General features: G+C 41.9%; 1 protein-coding gene across 4 annotated transcripts in view; it reads left to right on the top strand.

Moving 5' to 3' along the window:
- The window catches only part of ephb2b (eph receptor B2b), a 129,682-nt gene that overhangs the window by 45,757 nt on the left and 56,294 nt on the right, over positions 1 to 27,631 (top strand). For all 4 annotated transcript variants that reach the window (XM_034869662.1, XM_034869660.1, XM_034869661.1 and 1 more), the window contains exons 2-3: positions 5,821 to 5,900; positions 15,726 to 16,410. In XM_034869662.1, the coding sequence (XP_034725553.1) occupies positions 5,821 to 5,900; positions 15,726 to 16,410 (765 nt within the window). The remainder of the gene's footprint in view (positions 1 to 5,820; positions 5,901 to 15,725; positions 16,411 to 27,631) is intronic.

Here is a 27,631-nt window from a genome sequence, read left to right as displayed (position 1 = left end):
CTAGGGCCAGATACCCCCCCCTAGGACCATTCAGTCAGGTGCCGTTTCAGAGTAAGACAAAGACAGTTAGGAGCTAGGCCAATCTCTTCAACACCAGCTTAAACAGTCCTTGATAGTACCTTATAAGGGAACACCCTTAGGTCTAGAGGATCGGACCCTTTGAACTGAGAGCTGGTCCAGTACCTCCTGATCAGGGGTTAACCAGGATGCCTGAACAAGAACCTGACGAAGGATTCGTTAGGTCTCCAGACAGAACCCCGGCAGGGTGTCCCACCTGAACAGGGGTTAACGTTAGTGTGTGAGGACAAAGGGACAGGAAAAATAGATAGCAAAGAGCATGTGAGTCAAAAGTGAACAATATAACAACAAGCTTCTTATGTAACGGTGGCTTCATCTGTTCATACTGTTGGTAAAGTGAAGAGTGTTACAACGTGGACACTGCAGTGCACGTACACAGACTACAGTTTCTCCCGCACAGCACACCTTTTTGTGCGATTACATTAATCGTGTACCCATACTGCAAAAGTTGAGAAAAACAAGTAATATAACCACGAGCAAACAGTGCCGTGTGCAGAGAAAGTGAGTGGATGAATACACTTTAATATCCCGGTGTGGCTTTCGTTTCTTAATTAAGCAACACGGTGGCTTGTTGATAACTTTCAGCCTGAAGTCTTTCTATTAGTCTGTGTGAAACGGTTGTTTGAGCTGCAATGTCTTTCCTGTAAACAGCTCTCTCCTCTGTATCGCTCATTGTGATTGATGTTGCTTTCTTTAGAAAAGCCAAGATGCAGCACTGACCCCTCTTAGAGAAGGAGAGTGTTGTTGTAGCACCACAGCCACCCCCCACCCCTCCACCCCCCCCGCCTGTCACTTCAGACAGCCTCTCACTGGAGAGCTCTCTCTCAGATCAGCACTAAACTCTCTCCTTAGTCTCAGGAAGTGTTGGAGGAAGCTCTCTCTGTCTAGCAGGCTTTTCTTAGACTCCTAGGTCTCATTGCATATTCATAGCCCCCTCCACAGGCCTGGGTATCAAGTTTAAAGAAAGGAAGAAAAAAAAACTACACCGATCTTTAATTATCCACTACAATATTGTCGTATTGTAATTTTAGGAAATATAATAAGGTTTGCACATGCATGTTCCATATTTAATGCATGCAAGTTTCTTTGTTGGTGTAGACAGTGAAGTACTGCTGCTGCTTTTGACCGCATGTGTGAAGGCCATTTTCCCATGAGCTCGGACAGACACACTTTTATGCATCGTTCCCCATTGCCGCACAAATCATGCAGCGACACTTAGCCGCTGAAAGTGGGGAATTGAGAGGCTGCAGTTTGTCATCAGATCTTAGAGCACTGGTCTGAACATCACACACTCGGGTGTTGTGTATATCTATTCCACTACAAACAGGTTTCACATAGCACCAGACCTCTTACTTCATATGAAGCTAGAGCAAGACTTTTTTAAATAAATCATGGAGAAAAGTAAGGCTCATCAGTTTTAATGGGATGCTACAAAACGTTAATCTGGTCCTACAAGACTCTGGTACATTTCATTTGTACAGAGAGTCTGGCCACGCTCCATTGACAAGTGTTAGCTTCCTGTTGAAGTTTAAAACTATTGGATCTGCCCAGAGCTCGTCTGGATCTCCCATAACCAATCGGCTTCTGCATTGGACAACTCCTTCACCACTAACGGAGTAAGCTCCCGTGGGGAGGAGGGACACAACATCATGGCCACCAACAAAACTCAGCAAAGATTGTTCTTGCTTGGGCTTCAGTTTCTGGGTATTCGGCAGTGTTGCAGACCGAATGGCTTTGCTCGCATCTTTCTCCTCCGCCATTATGGCTCGAAAGGACCTCAACATCATCGTTCTCAGCCACTCCCTCTGTTCGCTGATTGGACAGGTATAGATTGGCCGGAGAAAACCGAGAAAATGTACCGCAAACCCAGATGACGTACTGTCTTGAGCAGAGGTTTGTAGGAAGGCGGAGCCAGGGTGAGAAAACGCTAGATTTTATTTTGTTTCACAACAATTGCCCTGAAAGAAGACACTACTCACCATAGCTGCAGTAACCTTTCATTGAGCACAACTCATAAAATACTTAAATAATAATAATTTCGTATTTGGCGGATGGTGTTAATTTTGCAATTTTGCACCCTGCTGATAAGTAAGAAAAAATGATAAGATCTTCAGCAGTTATTTTTTATAATATTGCAAATGAACAATGTTTCTTGCAATATTTATTAGTATTTTCGAATATTAACATTATTCTTTTTTAGTAAACATTGAAAATAATGATTCCCAAAGCATATGTTTTTATAAAGTTATCAAGACTCATAGTTCCACAGAAAATGCCTAGTTTTAAGTCTCCAAACCCGAATACCATGAAGGCCTTCAGGCCAAGTGCTTCATCCATTTGTCATACAAAGTCCACCTTCAAAAGCTTGGGAAGTCTCAGAAAAGAAATCTTCAGACACTCTTACACAATGAAACAATGAGAAAGTTACAGTGAAATCCTTATTTAGTCTAGTCTAATAGTTTAAATGCCACCTGGTTTTAACCTCACAGGGTTTTGCCTAAACAATAGGCAATACAGGTGACTAAGTCAGCGTGTATTGTCTATTGTACACAGTGCAGTCTATTGAAGTACAGTAGAAGTTGCCAGTGGGACAGTATGTCCGCATGTTTAAACTTCCGTCACAGATCATATCACCCGCAGTCCCATGAGTGACAACATTCAAATGCGGGTCCCCACAAGAAAAAATAAAACCAAGGTGTTCCTTCAGTTGTATTCAGGCGAAAAGCTCCCCGCCCTGTCCTCCTCCTGATTAATAGCCGACGTGTCTCGCTGAGTAGCCATGCTCCGCCACAGCTGGGGGTTCAGACAGTGTGAACGAGGCGCTGGCTGACAGTGGTGAGATATGTGCTGCTCTGCTCCACGGGGGGTAATGAATCGGTGTGGCTGCCAGGACTGAAGTGTAGACAGCAGGAGGAAGAAAAGTGATCAGTCTTTCGGGGTGATGCACTTGCGTGTCCGGGCTGTGGGCCACTGATAGTAAGAGAGAGCCAGCGTCTTCCCTTAGTTTGTGGAAGACTTAGGAACACGTAGTTGGCATAGGGTTGGAGGTCCTTCCCTGAAAAAACGTTACATTTTTCAATAAGAAATGATCATTTTGAACTGTTATTATTACCATATGAACTTGGAAAAGATAGAGCAGATAATAAATAAACAACACCCGAAAAGCTTAAAGACAAAACTTGCTAAAGACGTCCACTGGGGTCTAACTAACACCATTAGATCTAAGGAAAGTAATTTAATTACCATGCTTCCCCCTTTGATTTTTACATTTATTCAGCTTAGGTGGTATCTCAGAGCGTCTCAGAAGAGGAGCGTCTTGCTGCCGGACTTGCAGATTTTTTTGCCTGTACTTTACAGAACAATCAAGTGTTTGTAAGCTAGATCTACCGTCCACCCCAAGCACTCCTGCAATTAAGCTCAAAGCCTTCTTTTTTCCAGCATTGTCCTTATAAAAATGTCTATTATGTCTTTCCACCTCCAAGATGAATCTCTTGTCGTCCATGGTGTTGCAGAGAATACATACGATATTGCGGGGTGGGTTTTGATAAATTGACTGGATGCTCTCCATGTTCCTGCCCGGCTGTTTGAATGCTCCGCGGCTCACGTTAAAATAGACGAGCCACCTTCCTAACAAAGTTTGATCTCTTCTGGCTACAAGTTGGCATCAAACACAACATAGGCTGTCACTGGAATGGTGTTTGGAGCTAACGTTAGCAATCTAACAACCATAGATAGCTAAAACGTTTCTGAAATGATTCCCATCTTTTTTTATTGTTTGTAACGGGAAAAGTTTATTATTTCATGGATTTCACAAATTGTAGTAATGCCGTAAACCGTTTAAATCTGAGCATGCACGACTCAAATCTGCACTCGCCTAACATGGGCAGTGACACTTAAAATGGGGAAAACCCTGGGAGCATACAAGAGAGGGGGAGGCAGCGAGTAGTGGACAGGAAGAGAAAGCAGGTAGAAACAGAGGAGATGAGCTGCTACAGCAGAAAAAAAGAAAGGAGAAGGATGGGTGTCGCCCAGTCTGTGTTAACGTTCCTGGGAAACTCGTTCCCTGTTCGCTAACACTCCTTAAACCACCACAGAGGGGGTTTATTATTCTCACTCTACTCCTCCACTAATTATCGTTATCATTATGGGGGATAATTACTATTTCACTGCCTAACACCCATGTAGGCTGCTTGGCTCTGAGTCACACAGAAGGTTATCAATAGCTGCTCAATTGCAGTCTCATCTGCCTAATTATACGATTTGGGCTTTGTGATAACTGAAAAGGATGTGGAATCTAGTGATATGCTTTGTGAGTACCGGGGAGACGCAGAGATCAGCACAAGGCTCTGAAATAAACCAATGCGGTGTGGAGCCTGTTAATTAAATGCTGTGGCTTTGGTTGGAATATAAATCAGAGGATATCCAGGGCTATGAAACAACTGTAAGTCTCTAAAATATCCTGCAATCTGGTACAGAGCTGCGTACGCAGGGAGCATTAAACAAAATCCTTTGGGATGAAACTATAGATCCGCTATCTTTGATTTCCTTCGTTCATGTTTCCAGGGGCCCACGCTCATTAGCACCAACTCAATCAGTTCATACCACAATATTAACGGAGAGCCCACAACCGCATGCAGTTGTTCCCCAGACCTGTCTTACAGTCTCTGGCTGTGACTTATGCTAAGCTTAGTAGCCATGTTTGTTGAGGGGGGGATTCTAAATCCTTTCTGTGGCATTTTAGATTTGCAGCTGACGCCTCAAACCTGATGAATGCTCTCTCCATCTCCTGCAGCTCAAACACTGGAGCACTGGACTAACACAGGCCTAATCAGCGAGGGGAATTCATTAGACCTGCCCTCTGGTACGCACAGAGAGAGAGAGGCAGAGAGGAAGTCAGGAATGGAAATGAGGGCAAGGGTACAGAGGGCAAGAAGAAGGCGGCAGTATGAACGGGTCAGTAAGCGTATGACAGGCATTTGGGTCAGACCGGAGGAATGGGTGCCACAGAGGGCCTCATGACTGACAGGAGCCACATTCTCTTTGAACCCAATTACCAGAGGTGTTTCTGTCCACCAGCTAATCCGGGGCGTAGAGGGTGGCCCCTCCTCTGGGGAGATTTGCTTTTCCAGCCTGTAGTTTTCCCTACAGGTCATAGGGATGAAGGATCTGCTGACCAGGATGTGACTGACCTCTTAAGAAACTGCTAGCAGTCTCTACCTTCACACTCATATTGCATCAATGTGGGTCTTTATTGTAGCCTTGCGCATAATGATAAGCTATTATCATTGATTACGCTGAAAGTTTAATTTTGTATTAGTTATTTCATAATTATATGTCAGAAAATGTCATAATAATAATAATAATAATAATAATAAAATTAGGCTATAATATAATAGTGCACAAAATTCAAAAATCCTAATCCGTCAAAAGAAATCCCTTGAAAACTGTTCACAACCCCTTCTGCTACACACATCTTAAAAAGGTTTGCTATGAAACATAAATAAATATGTCTTTTTCTTTACTTGTTTGATATGTTTTTATTTGAGTTGTGACATGGTTGTCAGAAGATCACCTTAGGCTCCAGGAATGTTCAATGAACATTTCAATTTCCTGCCATTTCATAGAGCAAACTTGTGCCTCTCAAAACATTTGTATTAGTTGTGGTTTCCACTGAACCGCAGCAATGTTTTCATGTTGCTGTTATGTTATCTGATCGCCGTCTCTCCTTCCTTCTGTCCACAGAGACACTTATGGACTCCACTACAGCCACAGCGGAGCTGGGCTGGACGGTCTACCCCGTGTCAGGGTCGAGTGACAACAGCGTAAGTGACATGCTCTGCTTTCACAATGGCCTGCTTACAAAGAATTATTAAAGAATTATTTAAGTCTTAATATACTTGCGTATCATTTTAGGACGTTTTCCTTAGGACAAAGACAAGGTGTGTGTGATGACCCACTCTTTTGCAAATGTGTGAATTTGCTCAGGTCCCCATGTTAACTGGTTTCCTACTGTTATCCAGTGTTTTAGTTTCTCACTCCAAGGTTAAAGATCAATTAATGAGCCGGCTCGGTCCCCAGAGAGTCAGCTAAATCCTTCCCCCCTCCAAAAAGTGGGGGGAAATAAATCCAAAGGTAAAATTAGATGTGTTCTTTTACAACTTTAAACTCCACATGACTAGATGTTTGAAGAATAAAACGTCTTTGTAAAGGTACTACCACTTTTTTTTCTGTATATTAACCACGCTTCCACAAAAACTCCTATATTTTTACCCCTACATTTGACTATTCACAATCCCCATTTTCTTCCATTCTTTGTTCCATAAATGATCCATACTTTCTGGTTCACTACAAACGCAGTAAGAATGAACAATCACAAACTTGTGTTCATGTGCCAGGCTGGAAGCTACAGTACGTGTTATACGGACCCTGTTGCTGTTTGATGCACAGTATTTCCACATGGTTTGCCAGGGCAATGGTTCCTCCTAGCCACATGCAAGCCAGGCCCACTTAAAGTCAGCCAAAACCAGAGTCTCAGTCTCCTTCACTTCTTTCCCCACCACAAGATTTAGACTTCTTAGAGCGAGTCCAGAAGAGAGAAAAAATGTTGTCGACTTATTTGCTGGTGCATTTCAAAAACCCACTGCCGATTTTATTCAATTATTTACGCTTCTGTGGTTTGAATTAAATATGGTTTCAACTGTATTTTATCATGCTGTGTCTTTTTACACTAAGAAAGAAGCCAGAAATTGCAGCATATATATACCGTGGAGCTGGCCTTCAGCAGTGCTGTGATACAACTTCAAAGTTGTTCATTAATAATTTGGAATATCTTCATCCCTCCCAACCTGAGGGCATGTAGTCTCCTCCCTTCTAATTCCTACAATCAATACCAAAGCAGCAAAAAAAGACGCTGGCTTTCCTTTTCTCTGGCCAGCTCTGGATCCAATTTGCACAGAGAAAACTGGCGCACACATACCGCCTCCAAAGACAGTTGGCATCACATCTTCCTTTCATCTTTGCATAATGTTAGATTTAGCAAAACATTCACTCAAACCATAGTTCATAATCAGATTTAATACCAAGTGGGAACTTCAGACTAAAAAGTTGAAAACATGCATGCGGAATCCAGAAAAGGTCACTTGCAAACTATGCACAGTTAAAATCCGCACTTAGTCAAAATTAGGTCTAAACATCAAACTACAAGAATCCTCTCTGTTCCATGTGGTGAACCGCCTGATTCTGTGGTAGTTGGTTTCTCTTCCAAATCAAAAATCTTCACATCTAGTTTGACTGAGAGGCTTATCTATGAGGACTTTCATATTTTCTGCATTGACTTCTTATAATTCCTTGCTCCTTTCTGAAAATTTCCACATGCAGTTATGATAGTATATTCCTCTCTTGGAGTGCAATGAAATGCAAACAAGTCCCCTAAGCCCCTGGATTTAATCAGGTATAGGTTTGGTCTTATCGGCGTGGGCACTGAAGTTTTATGATGATATGGCTGAGCTTGTCAAAAGCACAGTCCATTGGAAAGTGACGAGTGAGAGCGATGGAGATAGCTTGTCCCTCATGGCCCAGGGCAACAGGTGTGGAAACAGAGCTCCCTCTCCCTCTCAGTATAACAGCAAGAGGTGCTTTACAGAAGCTATTGTCTTACACACATATATGCATGGCTTCACGGGCTTAGCCGGTGGATCAGTAACATCCAGCAGAGCGCCGCACCAGCAGTTGGCTTTCACTACTCTGTATGGCTTCATGAAATATATCCTAACTTGACACGTGAGACGTTAAGACACAATAGAAATGCAGTGAAGTAACAGTGTGATATTAGGTCAGAAATGCTAAGGCAGTTGGTGTTATTCCACTCTTTTATTTTACAGCAGATTTAAATGTCAAAATATTATTTTAAGAATTCCCTTCGAACCCAGCTGTAAAATCAACGTCCTACAGCGTTTTTATTTTTTGAAGTGATTTGTGTAAAACAATATTACAGTTTGGTCTCATTAAATCAAGTTTTATAACCCTCTCCGCGTAAAGCAAGGCAGTTCTTCCTTTTAATTATGTAAAATGACAGCCAGACCTATGTTGTCCCTGAGCCAGACAAGCAAGACATCTTTATTTTTCTTGATAGCAATGGCGACAACACTGACAACCATTGTAAAATGTAAGCAAACCAGTATATTATCCCGTGGCAGTTCAGGAAGTTTTGAGGTTCTGGCAATTAAATGCACGTATCACATGCCTCACTCCACCCACACAGGGAAACCGGTGCAGTCAGTGTAGTTGATCTATCATGTAGACATATGTCTCTGTACGCCTTTGTGTGGACTTAACCCCATGTGCCCACGTACAGTACACGTAGGCCTTGTTCAGAAGGTCCATATCCAGATTGTATCCAGATTGATTTTAGAAAGTCAGGACAGCAAAAAAAAAAAAAAATGCAGTATTTGCAAAAATGGATCCAAACCACGTTTGGAGGTGGTTTGAATGGTGATTCCAATCAGATAGCCACAGATGCGTCACAGTACGGATGCTCTGGCCGCTCAAATCGGTTTTCTAAGAGCCTTTTGTGTCAGTCATGTGTAGCCAAGTGTTGAGAATTGTGCCGATATTTATGCAGATAATAAATAAATAAAAATAAAAAACACTGTAGTCCGAACCAGCGTGAACCAAGAAGCCTTTATTTACTTCCTTCTTTAATCAGTGGCAATGCAGCTTGACTCTTTCCAACTTAAATTCCCTCTGAGTATTTCGACAATGAGGAACTCAACAAAATGCTCAACGTTGTTTGCAACGCGACACACAACGACGGCCTCAAATCCAGAGTGATGGAAGGGCTAGGCAGATGGTGCAACAGCTCTGAGGGCAGTATGCATGGATGCATTATATTAACTGGATACCGGATCCCAAAATGTCAACTATTCAGTTCATTGGAGTTGCTTGCCCAGCGAAAATCCAGTTTGGGTTGCCAGGGGATATTTCGTTGCAATACCACAAGTGGTCACTGGACAAAATTGGCTGCAAAATACTGAGCGTACTTCCTGGGGGCCTGACGGAATGATTGACCTCCATTTCTAAAGCCCCTGGGTTAGAACGCCCTTTCACCAGCTACACTGACGCTTACGTCATTACCACAGCGATCAATACAGCTAGGGACACACAAATCCGATCTGATCGCATGCAAATAACAGTGGGGACAGTATGTCTCAAAGATCCAATTTGCCTGCAGTCTGAACGTAGCCTAGTACACAGTAAGGATGTAACAATGAACGTAGCCTTAGAACACAACAAGAATGTAATAATGGACACTTTATGAGTTTTTTTTAACATTAATATGCATTCCCCACGCCTGCCTATGGTCCCCCAGTGGCTAGAAATGGAGACAGGTGTAAAAAGTGTTTAAGAGGAAACAGTACGGAGCCCCGCGGTGACATGAGTGAAAAAAAAATCAAGGAAAAACAAAACAAAATTACAAAAAAACATGTACTGGGGACAAACACTTGACTTTGTTCTGCGAGCTCTTGAGTTTTATTCGCGAGATCTTGACTTTGACATGGAGGGGAAAAAAATTCAGATCTCGCAAAAGTGATTGTTCAATGTTTAATCAATTTTAACGTTTTTTCTTTTCTTTTTTCTTTTGTTTTTTTTCCCCTCCATGTCGAGGTCAAGATCTTTCAAATAAAACTCGAGATCTCGAAAAAACAAACTCACACAGTCTCTCAAAAGTTTTTGTCCCCAGTACATGTTTTTTTTGTAATTTCTTTCCTTGATTTCCCCCCCCCCCATCCTTGTCACCTCGGGGGCTCTGTCGTATAGCGGTGGAGCAGAGTGGGGTTAAGTGGTCAATATTTTCATTTCAAGTGGAGCTGAGACACATGTGAACATCAGGTCACACCTCCTGACTGATTCCCTCCTACACTGAAGACTGACAACAGCGGCCATTTAGAAATAGACTGCTGGCCGCAGAGAGCACACAAAGGAACCGTGGAGGGAAAACCGAGGCCTTCTGCATTTGTGGAGAACATAATAAGTTGGTGTGTTTGGGATATAGGTTATCATTATGAATGTATCATAATGTGCTGTACCAGGATATATCTAGTGTCACTTGGGGACACAACACACACAGGGCAGTTTTGCAGGAAGGCAAAGGGTTGCAGAATATTTAGAAACAAATAGTTCCTTGTGATTTATGCGAAGACACTGCATATTGTATTGGAATTCCTTTGGAATAAGATTGTGGTTGTTTACACATAATTGTGGGCATGTGTGGCAGGCCGACATAGTACACACTACTTTTTGTTCAAGGCTTTTTATTTGTCTTTACTAGACATTTGTTTAACATATTTCACTGTATTGGACTCGCTGGGATTGAAAGTGACCACTAATTTATGACTGATTCAAAATTAAAGTCTGTGAAATTATATTTGAGCAATTATGCAAAGAAACATGCAAACGGAATCCGCATGTAACTGAATGGGGGTAAAATATGGAATTGTTCTTCTGGTTTCACATGTTGTGCATTAGTAGTGGACAGTGGTAATTGGAGCTGACTGCAACAGACAGTTCTACTTAAGTGTGTGTGTGTGTGTGTATGTGTATGTGTGTGTGTCTCCTCTCTAGCCCAGTCTCTCCTGCAGGATTTGGATCCCATGGCCTCTCTTGTAGTAATTGAATGCAGAGAGTGGGTGTCATTTGTCCCCTGTCCCTCTGGGGAAGGCACTCTTGCTCTGACAGATTTCCCACAACTGCAAATGGGGCAACTGTGCCCCGGGAGTTTTCCACTGGGCCTCTCTCCCTGCTTTTTTGTAAATAATTCATTTACTTTTGTCATTGATAGAGCAGTAATATGTCATGTGGCTGTGAATGGTGAAGCTAGTTCTGGTTAATTCAAACACTGTAATGACAGGACCTGATAAATACACAGCTCATGTTATGTCAAAACAATGAAATCTTGGAGTGTTCACACCGCTTCTTGACTGATGTAACTCTGTTCTCTGACCAGTTGTAGGGAGTAGTAGAACTGCCTGCGTCCCACTCTAGTTTTCTTGAGCAGCTATAGCTTGAACTATAAGACTCATTTTTTAAGGAAGTTGTGTTTTATCAAGTTAAGTCAACTTTGTTGCCAATAATACAATATGTGGCCATGGTACAATAAAGATAAGCAATAAATACATTAACCCAAGCGAATGCATGCAGTCTTCTTTAGTCTTCCAAAACATTAATTTAAACAGATTTGCTTTGACAAACATACGGACATCAACAACTCTTCCACTTACGCTTGCCAAACACATCTAGCCTATTTATCAAACAAGTTGACTGGGTGTTGAAGGGTCGGTTTCTTAAAGAGTGTAGTTGTGGTCAGCGTTTTGCTGCCAACAAACTTGTTGACCGTCTGCTCGTTGGATAAGTTACCCTGGTTTGAGCAGATGTACAGGAAATTAAGAATTCTGACAACCTGATTGTGTTGCATTCTGATGCACTGTAAGAGCATACTGGTCCCAACAGAGCAATATAACGGATGACATATCAAAAGCCAAACGCATATCTGTTTGCTTATCTTGGCTGCTGATGCTCGCCTGGCCGTCCTTGGGAGTGGATGTCCTTTGACATGAGGCTGATCAAGTTTAAATCACATCAATATTCTTAATGAGGATTTTGCATTGTTCTCATTTAGAACTAAGAGTTAGAAGTTGTTGATTTTATCTTTTGAGTCACTCTGGCTGATGCTTATTCTTTTAAGGCTATAGCTGTAATTAATATCTAGGCTATACATAAAAGAATGTATTGTGTGTCCTTAAGCACCAGACCCTTCTGTGCTCAGTTACTGTGAACCAATTTGGATTAAAATGTCAGTTTGAGATATAAATGTAATATAGAGAAGTGTGCAGTAGTTCCTGCATAATGTGTTCTTACAGACTTGTTTGGTAATTATTTGCTACAAAGAGGTCCGAGGAGGACTACATTCATTCCATACTCGCCTGATGAATGAAGCAAAAAGCTGTCCTTGGTAAATAGTCTCAGCTGTAGAGATATCTTCAGTCTATAATTCAGGCTTGACAGTGCGTTCCACTTGGCTTTACAGATAAAGCGGAGACCTACTGTCATGGAGGCATATGGATTGCAGGTCAGCTGAACTTTTCTCTCCCTCTCCTGGAGTGGCAGAGAAGATATTGATTCTGAACCTCATTCTCAGTGAGCGTCACTGAACTGTAGCCCCTCGTATAACTCCAGAAGAAGAGAGGAGCAGCTGACTTATAGTAGCCCAGCCATAGTCTAACCACCACAATCTATATTCACATTGGACAGGTTTTCTTTGCAGGGCGATAGTCTCTGTGGGTCTGGTGTGCAAAAGTAGTTTCATTATCAAAGAAGAGATTGTGAGAACATTTGAATTAGCAATACGATAAACATGCGGGAATTTGTTTTAGGAAGCGTACAAGGGCAGCTTTGCATTATGCTGGATCTAAATCTAACAGTCTTTATAACTAGGTGTACAGTCTAATCAGATGATTCAGATAATACTGTACATTGTACAGCATTCTGCTCTTAGAGAGATGCTTCGCTGAGTTAAATCCAGCTCTGTGTCATGGCAGTGTGGGCAGATGAACAGGGTGTGGCTTCCCAATATCACCAAATATCAAATGCAGGTGTGTTCCTTGTGTTTGTTTAAGTGTTCTTGAAATGATGGAGAGGTAACACCTTGCAAGGTTAAACCAACCACTGAAAATCATTTGCCAACCCTATTTGTCCAGGATGTTTGGACCCCAATGGGAACAATTTAAACATTAAACAGTGTGTTTTTGATTGGAGGCAAAATTTTAGATTTTTCACACCAATGATTTGTAATTGTAAGAGTGTGTTTCTGTAAGAGTTGTAAGAGTGTGTTTCTGTTTCTCAGAGGGAAGGCCGAGCATCTAGCATACCATGAAAAACACATGGGTTGTTTTTTTCAATTTTATGTCTAACGATTTTGACTCAGAGAACAAGAAACACAACATTTTGTCAAATGTAACAAGATCTCGAGAGTTTTTCTTTCCAGCGTCATCTGAGGGCAGCTCATCCCCTCTAACTAATCTGTCTTGACATCCACCACCAGGGTTACCTCCACCTTCTATACTTTAAACACATGACCACCCTTTTACAGCACTCTCAGTATAAGAGCCAGGGGAAGGAGCCGTGAAAATGAAGACTTTTCTTCTAATTTCACACTCTGTGCTTGATCGTTAGGCTCTTATTATGCCCCATTTGCTTTCCTCCACTGGCTGTGATGAAAGCGGGGTAAAGAGGCCATGACAGGACAAAAAGGGGCCCTCCATCAAAACACATTTTGTTTGGGGTCTCTTTTAGCCTGGATCAACCCTTTCCCCCACATCGCTGCCAACACTTTCCCCTGCAGTTTCCCCGTCTGCATCCTTCATTAGCAGCAACCCCCACCTGTCTCCACATTCATTTTTATTAAACTGCGATTGTCCAATGCTTTGTGCTCTGTAGAAGCAGACTGCCTGCTCTTGTTAATTGGCCCACAGCCCCCACTTCCCCCAATGCTCCTCAACAAGTGGGAAGGTCAATAGCTGCTCATGACCTGGGATGATGATGTCTGCCAATGCGGGCCAAAAGACAGCTTTATTCTTAAAACACACCACCAAGAACCTGTAGCTTCTACAGTCATTTCACTTTAGGGTTTTAAAGCTATAAGCAGTAAATCTGACCACACTGCACCACCTTGGTATGATGCAACAGTAGAATCCAACTTGCATGCACATGTTTATGTACAATCATAGTACATCATAGTTCAAATACATTTTTTGCGAAATTCTGTTTTGCTCATTAAGTACCTTTTGTGAAAGAAGGCCCGGTTTTGATAAGTAAGATACAGATAAAAAAAATGTTTCTTTTGTCGAGTCTCTTCTCATTATGATTGTTATTTTTGGCTGTACATCAGTCTTTTCTGTTTGGGTTGGCTCTTGTGGTGGTTTGGGTTTTAGTTTGGGTCAAGCCAAGCATCACACTCGCAGTGATTAATTAGGACATGGGAATTAAAAACTAAAGCTGTTCTAATTACTAAAAGTGTTTGATAGAATGCCGGTTTGTTACAAGAGGGGTGAATTTCTTCTTCCAACCCGTCAAAATCTGTCAAAATCCTCACTAAGTGGGCACTAATTTGAGGAATTATATCAGCTGTGAAGTGAAGAGTGAAGGGGGTGGGGTGGGTGGGGGGAGCGTTTTAGGAGCAGTAGAGGGTGCAGCTGATGCAAAGTGGCTCTTGGGGGTTGAGAATGGGATTTTTTGACGAGGTCAAGGTCCTGACCTGCTCAGTGGTTAGAGTGCATGGTGTTTAAAGCTGGTTTGATCCATGGCCAAGAGGCAGGAATACCACAGAGGCTGCATCTGGAGTCTGTACATTCAGACCGAGTACTCAAATTGGTATGCAAAATGTGGACTTCGAAGTTGAATAGGAAAAATCTCAGAAAATCTGGAGTTAAATTTGTGCATTGATTGTTCTTGATACGATTACCTGTGTAATATGATTTAGTCAGTTTAACGTGACTTTGATTGTGGAAAATTCATGTCACGTTTCCTCGCTGTAGTGAAAGGAGCATTCACTAGAATGTCAACAACCCATTGCAGTTTGTGCTATGAATGTGTCCTATTAAGACTCAATAAAAGGTAGGACACACCATCACATAAACCATGGCTCTGTTCAAGTGACTTATTGTCACGTCTCAAGTTTCTCTTGAAGCATTACAAGATGTGAATAGTTTCCTCAATGCCAGGACGTAAAAGGAGAGGTTGACATCAAAGCTTTCTGCCTCTACAAAGCAAGGTTTATATGTTTTAACGTCCCACAATGCAATACCTAAATGAAAACACTATATAGAAGTGATTAGTAATTTGAAAAGATGAGAAAAAAGGCAAACTGATCGAGGCTGTAAGCCAAGTAGGGTCTTAGGAGACAACTTCATAATGCCAACCTACCTTTGCTGGTTTTACCTGTCCGAGTTAAGTCTAACTACAAAGTGCCAGATGACATAGTTCATATACCCACAAAGCCCTACAAAAATCCTAAAATTGGAACTCATTCTGTATTCACAAATCACCTGTTCTCACACTGTTGATTAAAAACATTAACACACAATCTCCAAACAGTGAACCATATTCTCAGTCTCATTCAAATAAATCAACTCTCAGATTAATAAAATTAAGTAAAAGTAAAAATGAGTATGGGTCAGAGTAAGTAACCCATAACATTGTTAATATACCAATATTAATAGGATGACACGCTGGAAAGGCTGGTCCTCATTTGTTACTTTAGGCCTGTCTAATATATTGGTGTAAACTGGTTTATTGGAGATATTTTGTTGCGCCATGTAATCAATTTAATCAAAACATTGCTTAAGCAAGTATTATAAAGGATGCATGAAACTTTCTTTTTATTGCTGCAAAACAGCGGGGACTTTATGACATGATATTAATAAACAGATATATGAAGACAGTTTACTGCTTTACAGCTGAATTGCACATTAATGAATGAATCGGGTTCATATATGTATTTTATGTGCCTCAATTACCAATTTTGTTGGTTCTTTTCAGAGAAGTCAAATTTAAAAAATGTTAACTTACTGTTTATGTCTGTCCTTGGCCAACAGTGGGAGGAGGTGAGCGGATATGATGAAAACATGAACACCATCCGGACGTACCAGGTCTGCAATGTTTTCGACAACAATCAAAACAACTGGGTACGGACAAAGTACATCCGGCGCCGGGGCGCTCAGCGGATCCACGTGGAGATGAAGTTCTCAGTGAGGGACTGCAGTAGCATTCCCAACGTGCCGGGCTCCTGTAAAGAGACGTTTAACCTCTATTACTATGAATCCGATGCCGACACAGCCACCAGAACATCACCGGCTTGGATGGAGAACCCCTGGATCAAAGTCGACACCATCGCAGCGGACGAGAGCTTCTCCCAGGTGGACCTAGGGGGCAGAGTGATGAAGATCAACACCGAGGTTCGAAGCTTTGGCCCAGTGTCACGGAATGGCTTCTACCTGGCCTTCCAGGACTACGGCGGCTGTATGTCGCTCATCGCTGTGCGCGTCTTCTACCGAAAGTGCCCCCGTATCATCACTAACGGGGCGTTGTTCCAGGAGACGCTCTCGGGAGCAGAGAGCACCTCCCTGGTGGCTGCGAGAGGTGTTTGCATCCCCAACGCAGAGGAGGTAGATGTGCCCATTAAGTTGTACTGCAATGGAGACGGTGAATGGATGGTACCCATCGGACGCTGTATGTGCAAGGCTGGGAACGAGGCTGTGGAGAATGGGACCGTTTGTCGAGGTATGTTTCGCTCTTAATAAATCTGCTAAGCCTTATGAATCAGTCCACTCTGCCATCATAACAGAGTTATCCAAACACTGAAGAACACATACAGTGTTTATTCTTCACTTTAATATGTTCAGGGACCCATCTACTGCTATTTAATTGATGGTATAAACTATATAGTGATCTATGATTGTGTATTTAAAAAAAAAAAAAAACTAATGGAAGGTATACATGATCATGGATAGATTGCATAGATTTTTTAAACTGAAACCATCATATTTTAATATAAATGATGAGCGTGGTTGTTTTCCAACACAAATACACTGCTGAATACGGCAGTTCACATGATTATTCTGTTAACTGCCTTTTGAAGTTGTGACTGCAGAACAAAAAAGGGATGGGAGTTGCTCATCATTGGCCGCCAATCACAATGGAACATTTTTTATTTATTTAATTGTTTTCTTACTTACCTTCGTGTGCACCTTGTAACACATCTACAGTACAATTAAATCTTCTGTCTATTTCATAAAGGTTATAATAGTTGTGTCTCTATGTAAGGAAGTGAATTAAATGCACTTTCAGAGTGTAATTTCTGTATCACATGGCATGAGTCTTCTCCCACATTTGAATGTTTTTTTTTGTTTTTTTTTTTACAATACATTTCAGCCTACAGAGAAGCTGCTCAGTGCACAGAACTAATGCTTAACAGAAATTCAAAGAAAGTAAGAACCACAATTTTGAATCTGTAAAATTTCTGCGCTGATCTTTTGTTGGTAGAATGCCTCCTCTCACCCATGATGACAAAGTGGATATTTTTCAAAATGGCCTATTAATTGGAATCCCTCACAGGCAAAAAAATCGATTTGGCTTTTCAAAACATCAATGTACCCAACATTTACCTGTGCCATACTCCGTCCGCAGTCTGGCAGGTGGTATTTGCTCAACGTGCTTAGGGATCTTGATCACTTGAAACAGCTTGACAGCGCGTAGCCTGCAGTCTGGAGCCGTGCTGCTCCAGCCCAGCACAACAACCTCTCTTATGTGCGCCTGTAATTACAACACATCTCCCCAACGTGCTTGGAGGGGAAACGTGATGGGTGCTGACTCCCAAACACTGTCAGGCCCCGTTCAATGACAACTAAGGAGCACAGGCACCAGCTCCTCCTTAAGGACTACAGGCCAATAAGAAGCACGGGAAGACAACTGCTCTCTACTGCTCGATCAAGTTACTCTGAATCCACATCCTAGGGACGATATATCCCATATTGATACATCGAAATCTCATTGTGTAAATAATATTTCGTTAAAGCAATCCTACGATATTGTTGCAATATCGACGTCAAGGTACTTTCTCAAGAATATCGTGATGTTTGATTTTCTCCATATCGCCCAGCTCTGCCACATCCCCACATTTTTACACAAATCGGCTTGTTTTTGGTGTAATTCACTGCATGTGGCGGATAGGAACATCTCAGGGGTGTCCTCAGTCATGTTGGTTTTTTTTTTTGCGCTAAACGGGATTATGCAATTAAATGCTGTCAGCTCAACAGGGAAAGCGTAATTGTTTCATATCCTGCACAGCTGGGCGTGAGACTTTTTGACTGAAACAATATAGGATTTCACCTTCCATTTTGGACCACCCTCCTGTTTATTCCTCTTTACCTGCTGAAGAGAAGCTTCACTGACGGCACGCTGCTTTCTTCATCACCCCCACTGCAGAAGTGACAATTATAGATCTGAGCTCTGTGGGGCTTGTAGACAAACTGTACTCACCCGGACAGAAGCACATATAGGTGTACACAGACCCATTTTAAGCATTCACTTTGTCACTTCCCTGACTGAATATTTAAGCTTCATAAAATGAATGCATTATCTGAGAGTGCAGCTATGGAACGTCACGCATGGAGATGGATTTTATGTCTCCATACAATAGTTATGAGCCCCAGTGAAAACAACGGGGAAGTGTGTATTTTACCAAGAAGGAAAATAAAACCATTACGGTAAAAAAGGGATATTATTCACGGGAACCCCACTGTTTGATGGATGGCTGCCACCACTTGGTCTGCTCTCTAGTTATCTTCCTAAACACTGAAAGCTGATAGCAGTGCTTGAAACTGTGGTCAGTCACCGCCTTTCAACTGCCAGAAGTTGGATAATGAATTGATCTAGGAAAGATGGGCCTTTTGCCTGCCAATATTATGGAGTAATGAATTGATTTGTGAGAGGTGCCCTTGGAGGGTTGGTAAGATATCCCCTTTCATAGCCGGATTATGGAGCCACCGAGACAGCATGAAGCAGCCAAGATGAAAGACACTATTTGTACTGTAATATTAGGGATGCAACCAATGCTTTCTTCCAACATCCCCGCAACTAAACGTGTAATTATGCATGTAACAATTAAATCCTTGGCAGGGATCCCTGCAAATAATTACGCTGTCATGAAATCTGTCAAAATATTGACAGTGGAAAGGCGTGCTTACATCAAATGCCGAGGCCTTTTTTCACGGCGATTGTCTTACAAGGGAGATTAAGTTTCCTAAGAAGTGCTGTGAGTGAAGGAACCACACCAGGGCTTTTTAGCAGGGACAGCCCTGAAAAGAGAGATGGTGCACCGCAGAGACACATGAGGACCTGTTTGGCCTTGCTGTTCACTCCAGAATAAAAAAGCATTCTCTTCAGTGGGGCACAATGAGAGCCATGTTCATGGGTGGAATTGCAAACTCCCTTAACAATGCCCATGTGTATCCCCCCCCATACACACACACACACACACTGTAATCTAATCATCTAACCCCATGCCTTTCTGAGTTCAAGGGTCTCGACTGTGGGAGTGTGGCTCGTGTTATAGAGCAGTGGAGATTCAGATGGAGACAATTTGTCACAGCGGTGCTCGCTGCTTGATTCATCTTTTTGTTGTGTCTTTGTTAATGACTTGGTGTGGAAAAAAGGCAGCGTAAAACAAGCAGTGCAGATCGTGTGGACTTGTGTGGCTCAGATTTGTTTCTTTGTTACGCTTTTCCACTTATGTGCACCGAAAATAATGAAGAAAAAGAAAGAGAGGAACTCTCAGTGAGAGACATTTAAAAATATCACCTATACATAAGTTCTGCATTTAGCACAAAGTATTTTACTATTGATATACACCTTTTTAGGACCAATTCCAGTCCATAATGTTAAATTCTTAATACAGAGTACATTTGTCATTACAGAGAGGCACACTTGCCTCCACACTCACAGGCTCATATAATATATATTTATATATATACTGTTTATAGCAGTGTTGGGTAAGTATTAGTTACACTTACTAGTTACTTCTTCCAAAAAGCAACTAAATTAGATACTCAGTTACAAATTTTTAAAGCATCTAGTTACTTCAGAAAGTAACTAATGTGTTACTTTCAAGTACATTTTTAAATGTTCAAATGTGGCTGCACCTCCACCCCTCTTTAATGAAACTTAAAATACATGGATATACATATATATTTAGTTATCACATGAATGATTAGCACTTTTGCACTTTTTTGTCACAGCGTGCATAATTTGGAACAACACTGGGGCCATTTTTAAGGGGCTGCACGATATGACAAAAATATGGATTAAAACAAATAAAAGGAAAACATTTCCATCATTATTTCATTCAACAAATGAAGCATTGAATTGACCATAAAAGATACAACCCCAAAAAAAGAATGACATTTGACAGTTACATTTTAAAGTTTTCTCCAGATTTTCTCTTTCAGCTAATGCAATAAATCTCCGAGTGTCACTGCGATATGTCGCAGCCTTTTGCGATATGTGTATTGCTATGGCGGTAACAAACGTTATGCAGCCCTACTCTTCTATTGTCTGTCTCTTGCTGAGGGCTGCCTCAGTGGTGGGCAATAGCTGCTTGGAAGCGAGGCTCCTGCAGTTGCAACAAGAGCAATTAGATTAAGGAGGAAAAGCTTCAGTAATTCTTCAGCCAAACGTGGTTGCAGATAAAGAGAGTTAGGGGGATCGAGTGCAAAGGTAGGTGCCGGGCAGACATGATTGGATAGACATGATTGCATGGAAAAGAGGAGGGGAGGAGGCGAAGGCAGGAAATGAGTCCCCCTAACCCACTGTCAGAATCCCAATTATTGCAGGCTCTTCGTCTGGAGAGGGTTTAAGGGTGGAAATCAGCGTAGCACAGACAAATCCACGCCGCTGCCTTTATTTCCCTGGGTGCCTCGGCCGTTGATGGCAGCTCTAATTGACTAACAGCGCACGTGGGGGAAAAGCCACGCTGATGACTGGATGACTGTCCTCTGCGCTGAAACAAGACACAAAGAAACAAAACAAAACAAACACTCCTCCTCAAGGCTTTTGCTGCATTGTGCAAACAAAAATGAAGGAAGGGTTGCATTGGGCTGCAGTAACGGGGGAGAGAGAGAGAGTGAGTGGGAGAAAATAAGAAAAAGAGAGAGGGATACCAAATGTCAACAGTCTGCCCGCATAAACAATAGGCATTCACACAATATTATGTCAAAGTAAAAGACACACTTATTCTCTTAGATTGAAGGCTGCTTTAAGTGTTTAGTTAAGCATAAGGAATACAAATAAGAGCCTGAGCAGATGTTAATCGCTGCAACATTTGTCTGTTAAATGACTTCATTTCTGCACCATAGGCAATATCACTTAATTTCCATTACTGATCCTTTCGTTTAGACCCAATAAAGGGACTCTGATGTGTAGTTGATAGAGGCAGCCTCTTTGGTCTGAACACAGTGTAGGATGTTGTAACAGCGGGAGGCAAACAGGCGAACACTAAGACGTGTCATTCTGTCCGCAGAGGCCCCAGGGAACATTCAGGATCCTTTATTCCCTCCCCCCTACCGTGGTAGGATTTCTATATGGCCAGGTGCTTTTACTCTGTCTGCTAGTCTTCTCTTTCTCTCCGTCTGTTCTCTACCCCCTGCACACATCCATACAGCAGGAGAGAAAAAAGAAAACAAGTGGGGGAGCCTCTAATAAGACGAAGGGAAAAGCCTAATGAGAGAAAAATACTACACATTCAGCCCTTCTAATATATATTACCGTGAATGAGCCCAGATGCACTTCAAGCATGCCATAATGTATACCCACACACCATACACTTTATCATCCTCAATTTCACAGCATATCCATTGTATGCTGACGTGATAACCTGACCTGCGATCCCTGCCGATCCCCCTGAACTCAAAGATCACGGCCTGTTAAGCCTGTAAACGTTTTCCACATGTCCTTGCACATGCTCCGTATGGCGCCTCTGTCACACTCCTCATTATCCCACACCATCTTTTGAATCTCAAATTCAGACAGTCTGACCTCTTATAATCCCACTACTTCTTTTTTTATCTACATTACTGGGCATCGCTTCTACTGTAGAAGCTTTCTGCAGGTCTGGTTCTTGCTTGTGACACCTATCCCTGTCTCACCCTGAGACCTGCCATACTAGAGAGTCTGATGACTACACACCGTACAGTTTCTAGTGTTTCTCCTTGAGAGCAGAGCTGAGAGACAACCCTGAGACCTTCTGGTTTTGTTGATGATACATTTGCCTCGGACAAGCCGTCCTGACTCTGAGGAAATGAGAGCTGTGCAGTAGAGATCCTTCCATATGTGCCTCTCTTTTCTCATCAGGTACAAGGCCGGGGATTTGTCAAAACATCCCCCATGTGCTCTCTCTCAGATGTCCTCGACTCGTGTTCTTTCAGAGCTCTCTCGGCTATATGGGAGACTTATGGTTTTAGCATCTGTCTGGATAAAAGATGAGAAACAATCAGGCTCACTGTTAAAGACAGGAATCCCTCTCGAGTATCAGTGACCTTGTTTTTTACAATGATGTGTTAGAACTCGGTCAACATTGAAAAAAAAAAATGGCGGTGTCTTGTGTTGTATGCCGTTGACCTACATTAGAGCTATTCTAAAAGTGAGTGCGGAGAGAAAGCTCATCTATTCCTGACATTGGTAGGATGTGCCACTTGGATGCAGTGGCCGTAGTATCCAAGAGATGAGCACAGTTGTTCTCACACAGTTAACCCCTTGGTCATTAACTAAGACGCTAAAAGGGTTGAGTCTATATTCTGCTTCACACCAGATGGTTGTTCAATCTCACAACATCATAGTATTGCGGCATAAGATACTGAAAACACAACAGTGCTTATTGTGGCGACCTGAATATCTGCCCCTAAAAATGACAAAAACATCTGTTGGTTATATAATTTATCTAGGTATTCATTGTGCTGCTGCTCAGTTCATTTGAATTATTTGACAGTTGGTTCCTTCAAGAAGTACTTTGACGACAGCATCTTATGTAACTATATGCTTGAAGTCTGCAAAGGGGCTCACTTTGACACAGTGAAACAGAGAATAGTCATCCCATGTGGAGAAAACTAGAAGTATAATGGACTCTAAAATAAGTAACATCACCCATCAACAAAGATCCCTGGCCTGTTAAACCTTAGGATATTAAAGATTAAACGGCTGCATAGCCGAGCCAGAGACAGGATGGTAGAGATACTACATAATGGAAAGGCAGCAGGGGAAGAGAAATGGTAAAAAAAGCTGGGTTTTCTTTCTCTTCATCGCCTCTTATCAGTGTTATATGCCTCACAGTCCATCAACATATTGCATTAATAATCACCAGAAATCATACCCTTTGAGCAGCTTAAACGGAAGCCATCACAGAATATTAATGCTTCGAACTGTTGTATTCGGATGCTGATGTTTTGACTTTGACTGAGGGATTACTTAGAAAATGTCCTCATCCAGTTCCTTTCAAAACACATCGTATCATTTTGAAAAGTGTCGTCAACTACAAAATACAGCTGCTTTCCTCAGTTCTTGCAAAATAAGAAATGTTGGTGCATATCAAGACTGTATGCTGTGAGAAAGTCACTTATTCTTCCTCTTTAACAAGCAACAAATGGCATATAATATTTAAAACATGTTATGAGATGTAAAGAGATGTACATTTAAAGTCTCTGTTGCTTTACAGCTACTAGATTATCTGTTGGATACTGCACGGTCCACTCTGCTGTGCGCCATGAGTCAGCATGCACTGTAAATCTCTGAGTTGTCTCACAGTGGCATTAAGATAAAGTCCTGTTCATTCAATTACTTGGCAATCAAAGTGATTTGCATTCAGAAAGTACACCCTGCTGCTCTGGCAGTAAAACAGAAAGGTTGATTTAAATGAACAGCTTACTCCAGTGCCTCAGACCAAATAAGAAAAACCAACAAACAGAAAGTATCCTTGGATTCAAGGGCAGCATCTCTGTTGACCTCAGTGAATCCCTATGAGGTGATCGTGTCCACACAAGCTCTATCTACCCACTGGGGCCTCTGCAGTCTTTAAGCAGTATCAACAACCAAATCCAGCCATTTAAATTGAGGTTTATTTTACTTTTGGATTTCATTCCGAAATGTTTAGAAATCTACTGGCTAATGTTAACTCCAGCGTTGGCCTGGTATAGTGAAGCTTTCTGTCATCACGCTCCCCAGGTGGCTTCTAGATTGGTGTTTGAGTTTCAAATTAAACACATGCGTCCTAAGCCCCGTCAGTGTAGTCAAGCTCTCCCCTGCGAGAGCTACCGCTGCAGGATTGGACTTTGTTTTCTTTGCCAGGTTACTACTACCTGTGAGTTCCTGACTTCAAGTGAATATGTTTTAGTTTAAAGACATATTGCTTATATGCCATTCACTATATTGAGTGTCAAGGCCCAGGGGATGTTGATGAAAGAGTAACACCTGCACAATGACTTGAAACCACAAATGTATGCAAAGTTTAGATCTCAGTCAAATGTTCAGCAGGTCAAATGAAAGCCTAGAGAGCCACTATTTAACAGTACAAAGAGGCTAGGCTAGCAGTAGCATCTCTGTCAAGCTGCACTCAGCCACTAATAATAGCATGCTCACATTGGCAAAGCTAACATTTGCAGGTATGATTTCGACCCTTGTTCACCATCTTAGTTTGGAATATAAACATGCTAACATTAGATAAAAGTACAGCTGATGATAATGGGAATGTCATCGATGATTCAGGTATTTGGTCATAAACCTTTAAATTTGACTTGATGATGTTTCTAGTGATTACAGTTCATCCTTAAAGGATCCTTATTCTGAGAATATAGTTCCCAGTTAATATGCGGTTAGATGGCTGTGTCTATACAAATCACAACATGTAAATAGGAAAATGTTGGCATTATTTTGTCACTTATTGGGAGCAGTAGGCTAGTTGGAGCTGATTACCTGCAGCATCTGTGCTAGGCTAAGCTAATGCTGGGGGCTGCAGACAGAGTAACAGCACGCACGGAGATAAGAAGGGTATGTATCGACTTGTCTAGCTCTGGGGGTAACTGTGAATAAGCTAAAGTCCCAATAAGTCAGCGTGTTACTTTATGATGGCAGGAATGGGAAACCCAATTTTAGAACAATCCATCCAATAGTTGTTAAACATTTTACTTAAAACCATACACCAACCTGCTAGTTGTGCAAGAGGAAACGTCAGGATCACCAAAGTCATCAGAATTCATCGTCAGGGAACCATAAATGTATCTAGTTTACTGGATAAGTGAAAACGTAGCTTAATTTAGCTGGTAATGCTAGATGAAGGGTCAGTGGATTAGCAGTGTCCGTAGGATTCGTCTTCTGGACGCCATGGATGTCTGTACCAAATTTCATGCAATTCCATCCAGTAATTGTTGAGATATTTCAGTCTGGACCAAAGTAGGGGAGCGGGCAAACTACAACTTGTATATGATTCTTTGGATGGCAGAAACACTTTACTAGGTGTTCCATATTTTCATTTTTGTTGCTGTTGTGACATTGTCAGCACTTAATATTCTCCCTCCCTGCTTTTGCTTGTTTATCACAGTACTCAATTAAGACGGTAATTGTGAAGGATGAGCGTACTGGATGCTGAGCAGTAAAAACAATCTTGGCTCCAGTAACCTGGTTTAATTGTTGAAGCCTGGTGGAGGGGGGAGGGTGTTCATTTGCTGCAGGGGACAGCTCGGGTTTGTAAATGGACTACTTACAGAATTTTCTGGATGTTAAAACTTTTCACTTCCCCCTGGGCAGCTGCTAAGCAAATAAATTACTTAATATAATGAGCGGTTCAAATTCCCAAGCTTTCGGCTGAAAGGTACAGTTCGACATGCCTTTTCACATTCTTATAAGTCTTGAAAAGAGCCGGGTTCATCCAAAGGATACAGGTTTCTTTTTTTAACCCACGCGTTGGAAGATGAAAGACGTAGCTTAATCCGCCAGGCTAATCCTTATCTAGTCACTTAGAATATTCCTACCAGTACATAATAATATGTACCAGTAGTATATGGGTGAGAATAATCTCACTGTGTTATTCCTCTGCCCCCTGTGCTTCTCTTTCACCTCTAGGTCTTCCCACATTTTATACCCGAAAGCCTTTTGGGGATTCTCCTGTTTATACTGGGTTTATATAGAGGAGGAGGAGGAGGTGAGACTGTAAACAACAAGCTAATGAGAAGGCTGCTCTGCTCTGTAGCCTGGTGTGGAAAAATAACAATCGCTTCCTGTGCACCTCACAGCGGGAGTTAAAGTACAGTGCTGGGATATCATAATGTTTTTATGTCCCCATCGGGTTTGAAAATTAGACGCTACTTACTGCGTAATTACTTTTTAATAGGCTGAAGTCTATTCTTTTCATTTTGTGTAATTGTTTTGTAATTGTAATTCTAGACGCCCATAAATGTTTCTGTGCACTTAGGTTGGTCAGTTGCAAAATGATGTCCAGAGGAAGACTACGCTGATACACTTTCTTTACTCAAAGAATAGATTAGTATCTCTTAAAGTAAACACAGAACCTTTCATGGTTCTATATTCCAGTTCAGTATCCCAAACCATAGTTCACAACAAGGCAAAACTGATTATGTAGGTTGAAAAACATCCATCAGCTCTAAGTAATGGGTTTTAAGTCAATTTACTTGAAAAAAGAGAGAAGTATGAGGTACTTCAGGCCGAGATTTGATTTCCTTATTTACTGAAAACAAGGACTCGCTGCACTGCAAAGAAACTGTAGAGAAAATGTATAGGACTAAAACAGAGACTGTGATAAGAAAGACAGGCGGGGAAAAATAGAGACGACATACTACAAGTAGAAAACTCACGTACCGAACTACTCCGGACCGGACATTAACCACCCGCCAGTGTCTACTACAAAGTCAGGATTGGCCTTGATGCGCATTGATGCCTGGGAAATGCTCACTTCGTGCTGGGACCAGTGTTCTGGTCATATCAAGGCTGTGTGGTCTCCACAGAGTTATTTTGGCACTTTAGGTGGGGGAGAGATCCGCGCATTTTCATGTGAGGGGTGTTTTTTATTCACTCCCCAGCACTCAGTATGGCACCGCCTCGACACACCAGGGCCACCGCTGCCTCCCCTCCCAGTGCGGGCGTCTCTTCTCTGAGAAGTAACAGGCTTAAAGAACCGTCTGGAATACATTAGTCACAGTTATTAATGAGGTTGTTTTGATTCTGCTTTCCTCTTGTCTTATTTTTTTTTTTTTCACGGTGTAAAGTCATGACTATGTTGATAAGATCTTGTCAGCTCACAGGGAGACAAATATAGATAAAGCGAGCCAGAAAGGAGAGAACGACTCTTAAAGGAAGCGATCATGGCACAGTGTAGACCTATACTATGACTCTCTTAACCCCACTACATGATGTTATGTACTTGGCAAAGAAGAGGGTTCCTCTCCCCTTTCAGGATGATACATATGAGTTGGCTCAGTTCAGGGCTTGCAATGGCAGTTGTCACTAAAACTTGAGGGTTTTGTTTGTTAGTGCATAAGTACAGTATGACTCAGAGCTGTTTTTAATAAACAGGAAATCAGAAACAGGGGAAATATGTCTGAGAATATTGGGGGGAAAAGGATATTTAAAAGTTTTGTTAATTTTGCAAACTCTTATGTATGGATGAAACGATTACCGGTAGAAATGTTGACTTTAACAATTCTTTATTTAAATTATCCTCATTATCGCAGTGTACACCATGGTGTGGAAGCCCTGTGTTTAATCCTTCCCAGCTTCATCAGGGGCTCCTGAAGTCTACACTGTGCTCAGACAGGAGAAAGGGGCCGAATGTATCAGCGGACATTTTGCTTTATCTTTGTTGAAGTGAAGTGGGTAGTAGCCCAGAACGCAAGTTAGAACTATTCTGTAACCTGCTAAACTATCCTGGGTTTTACCGCCTCGTTCT

The sequence above is a fragment of the Etheostoma cragini genome, chromosome 4, assembly GCF_013103735.1.
Source record: "Etheostoma cragini isolate CJK2018 chromosome 4, CSU_Ecrag_1.0, whole genome shotgun sequence".
Taxonomy (NCBI): domain Eukaryota; kingdom Metazoa; phylum Chordata; class Actinopteri; order Perciformes; family Percidae; genus Etheostoma; species Etheostoma cragini.
The sequence above is the reverse complement of the archived record's forward strand: the minus strand, read 5'-3'. Positions and strand labels throughout refer to the sequence as shown.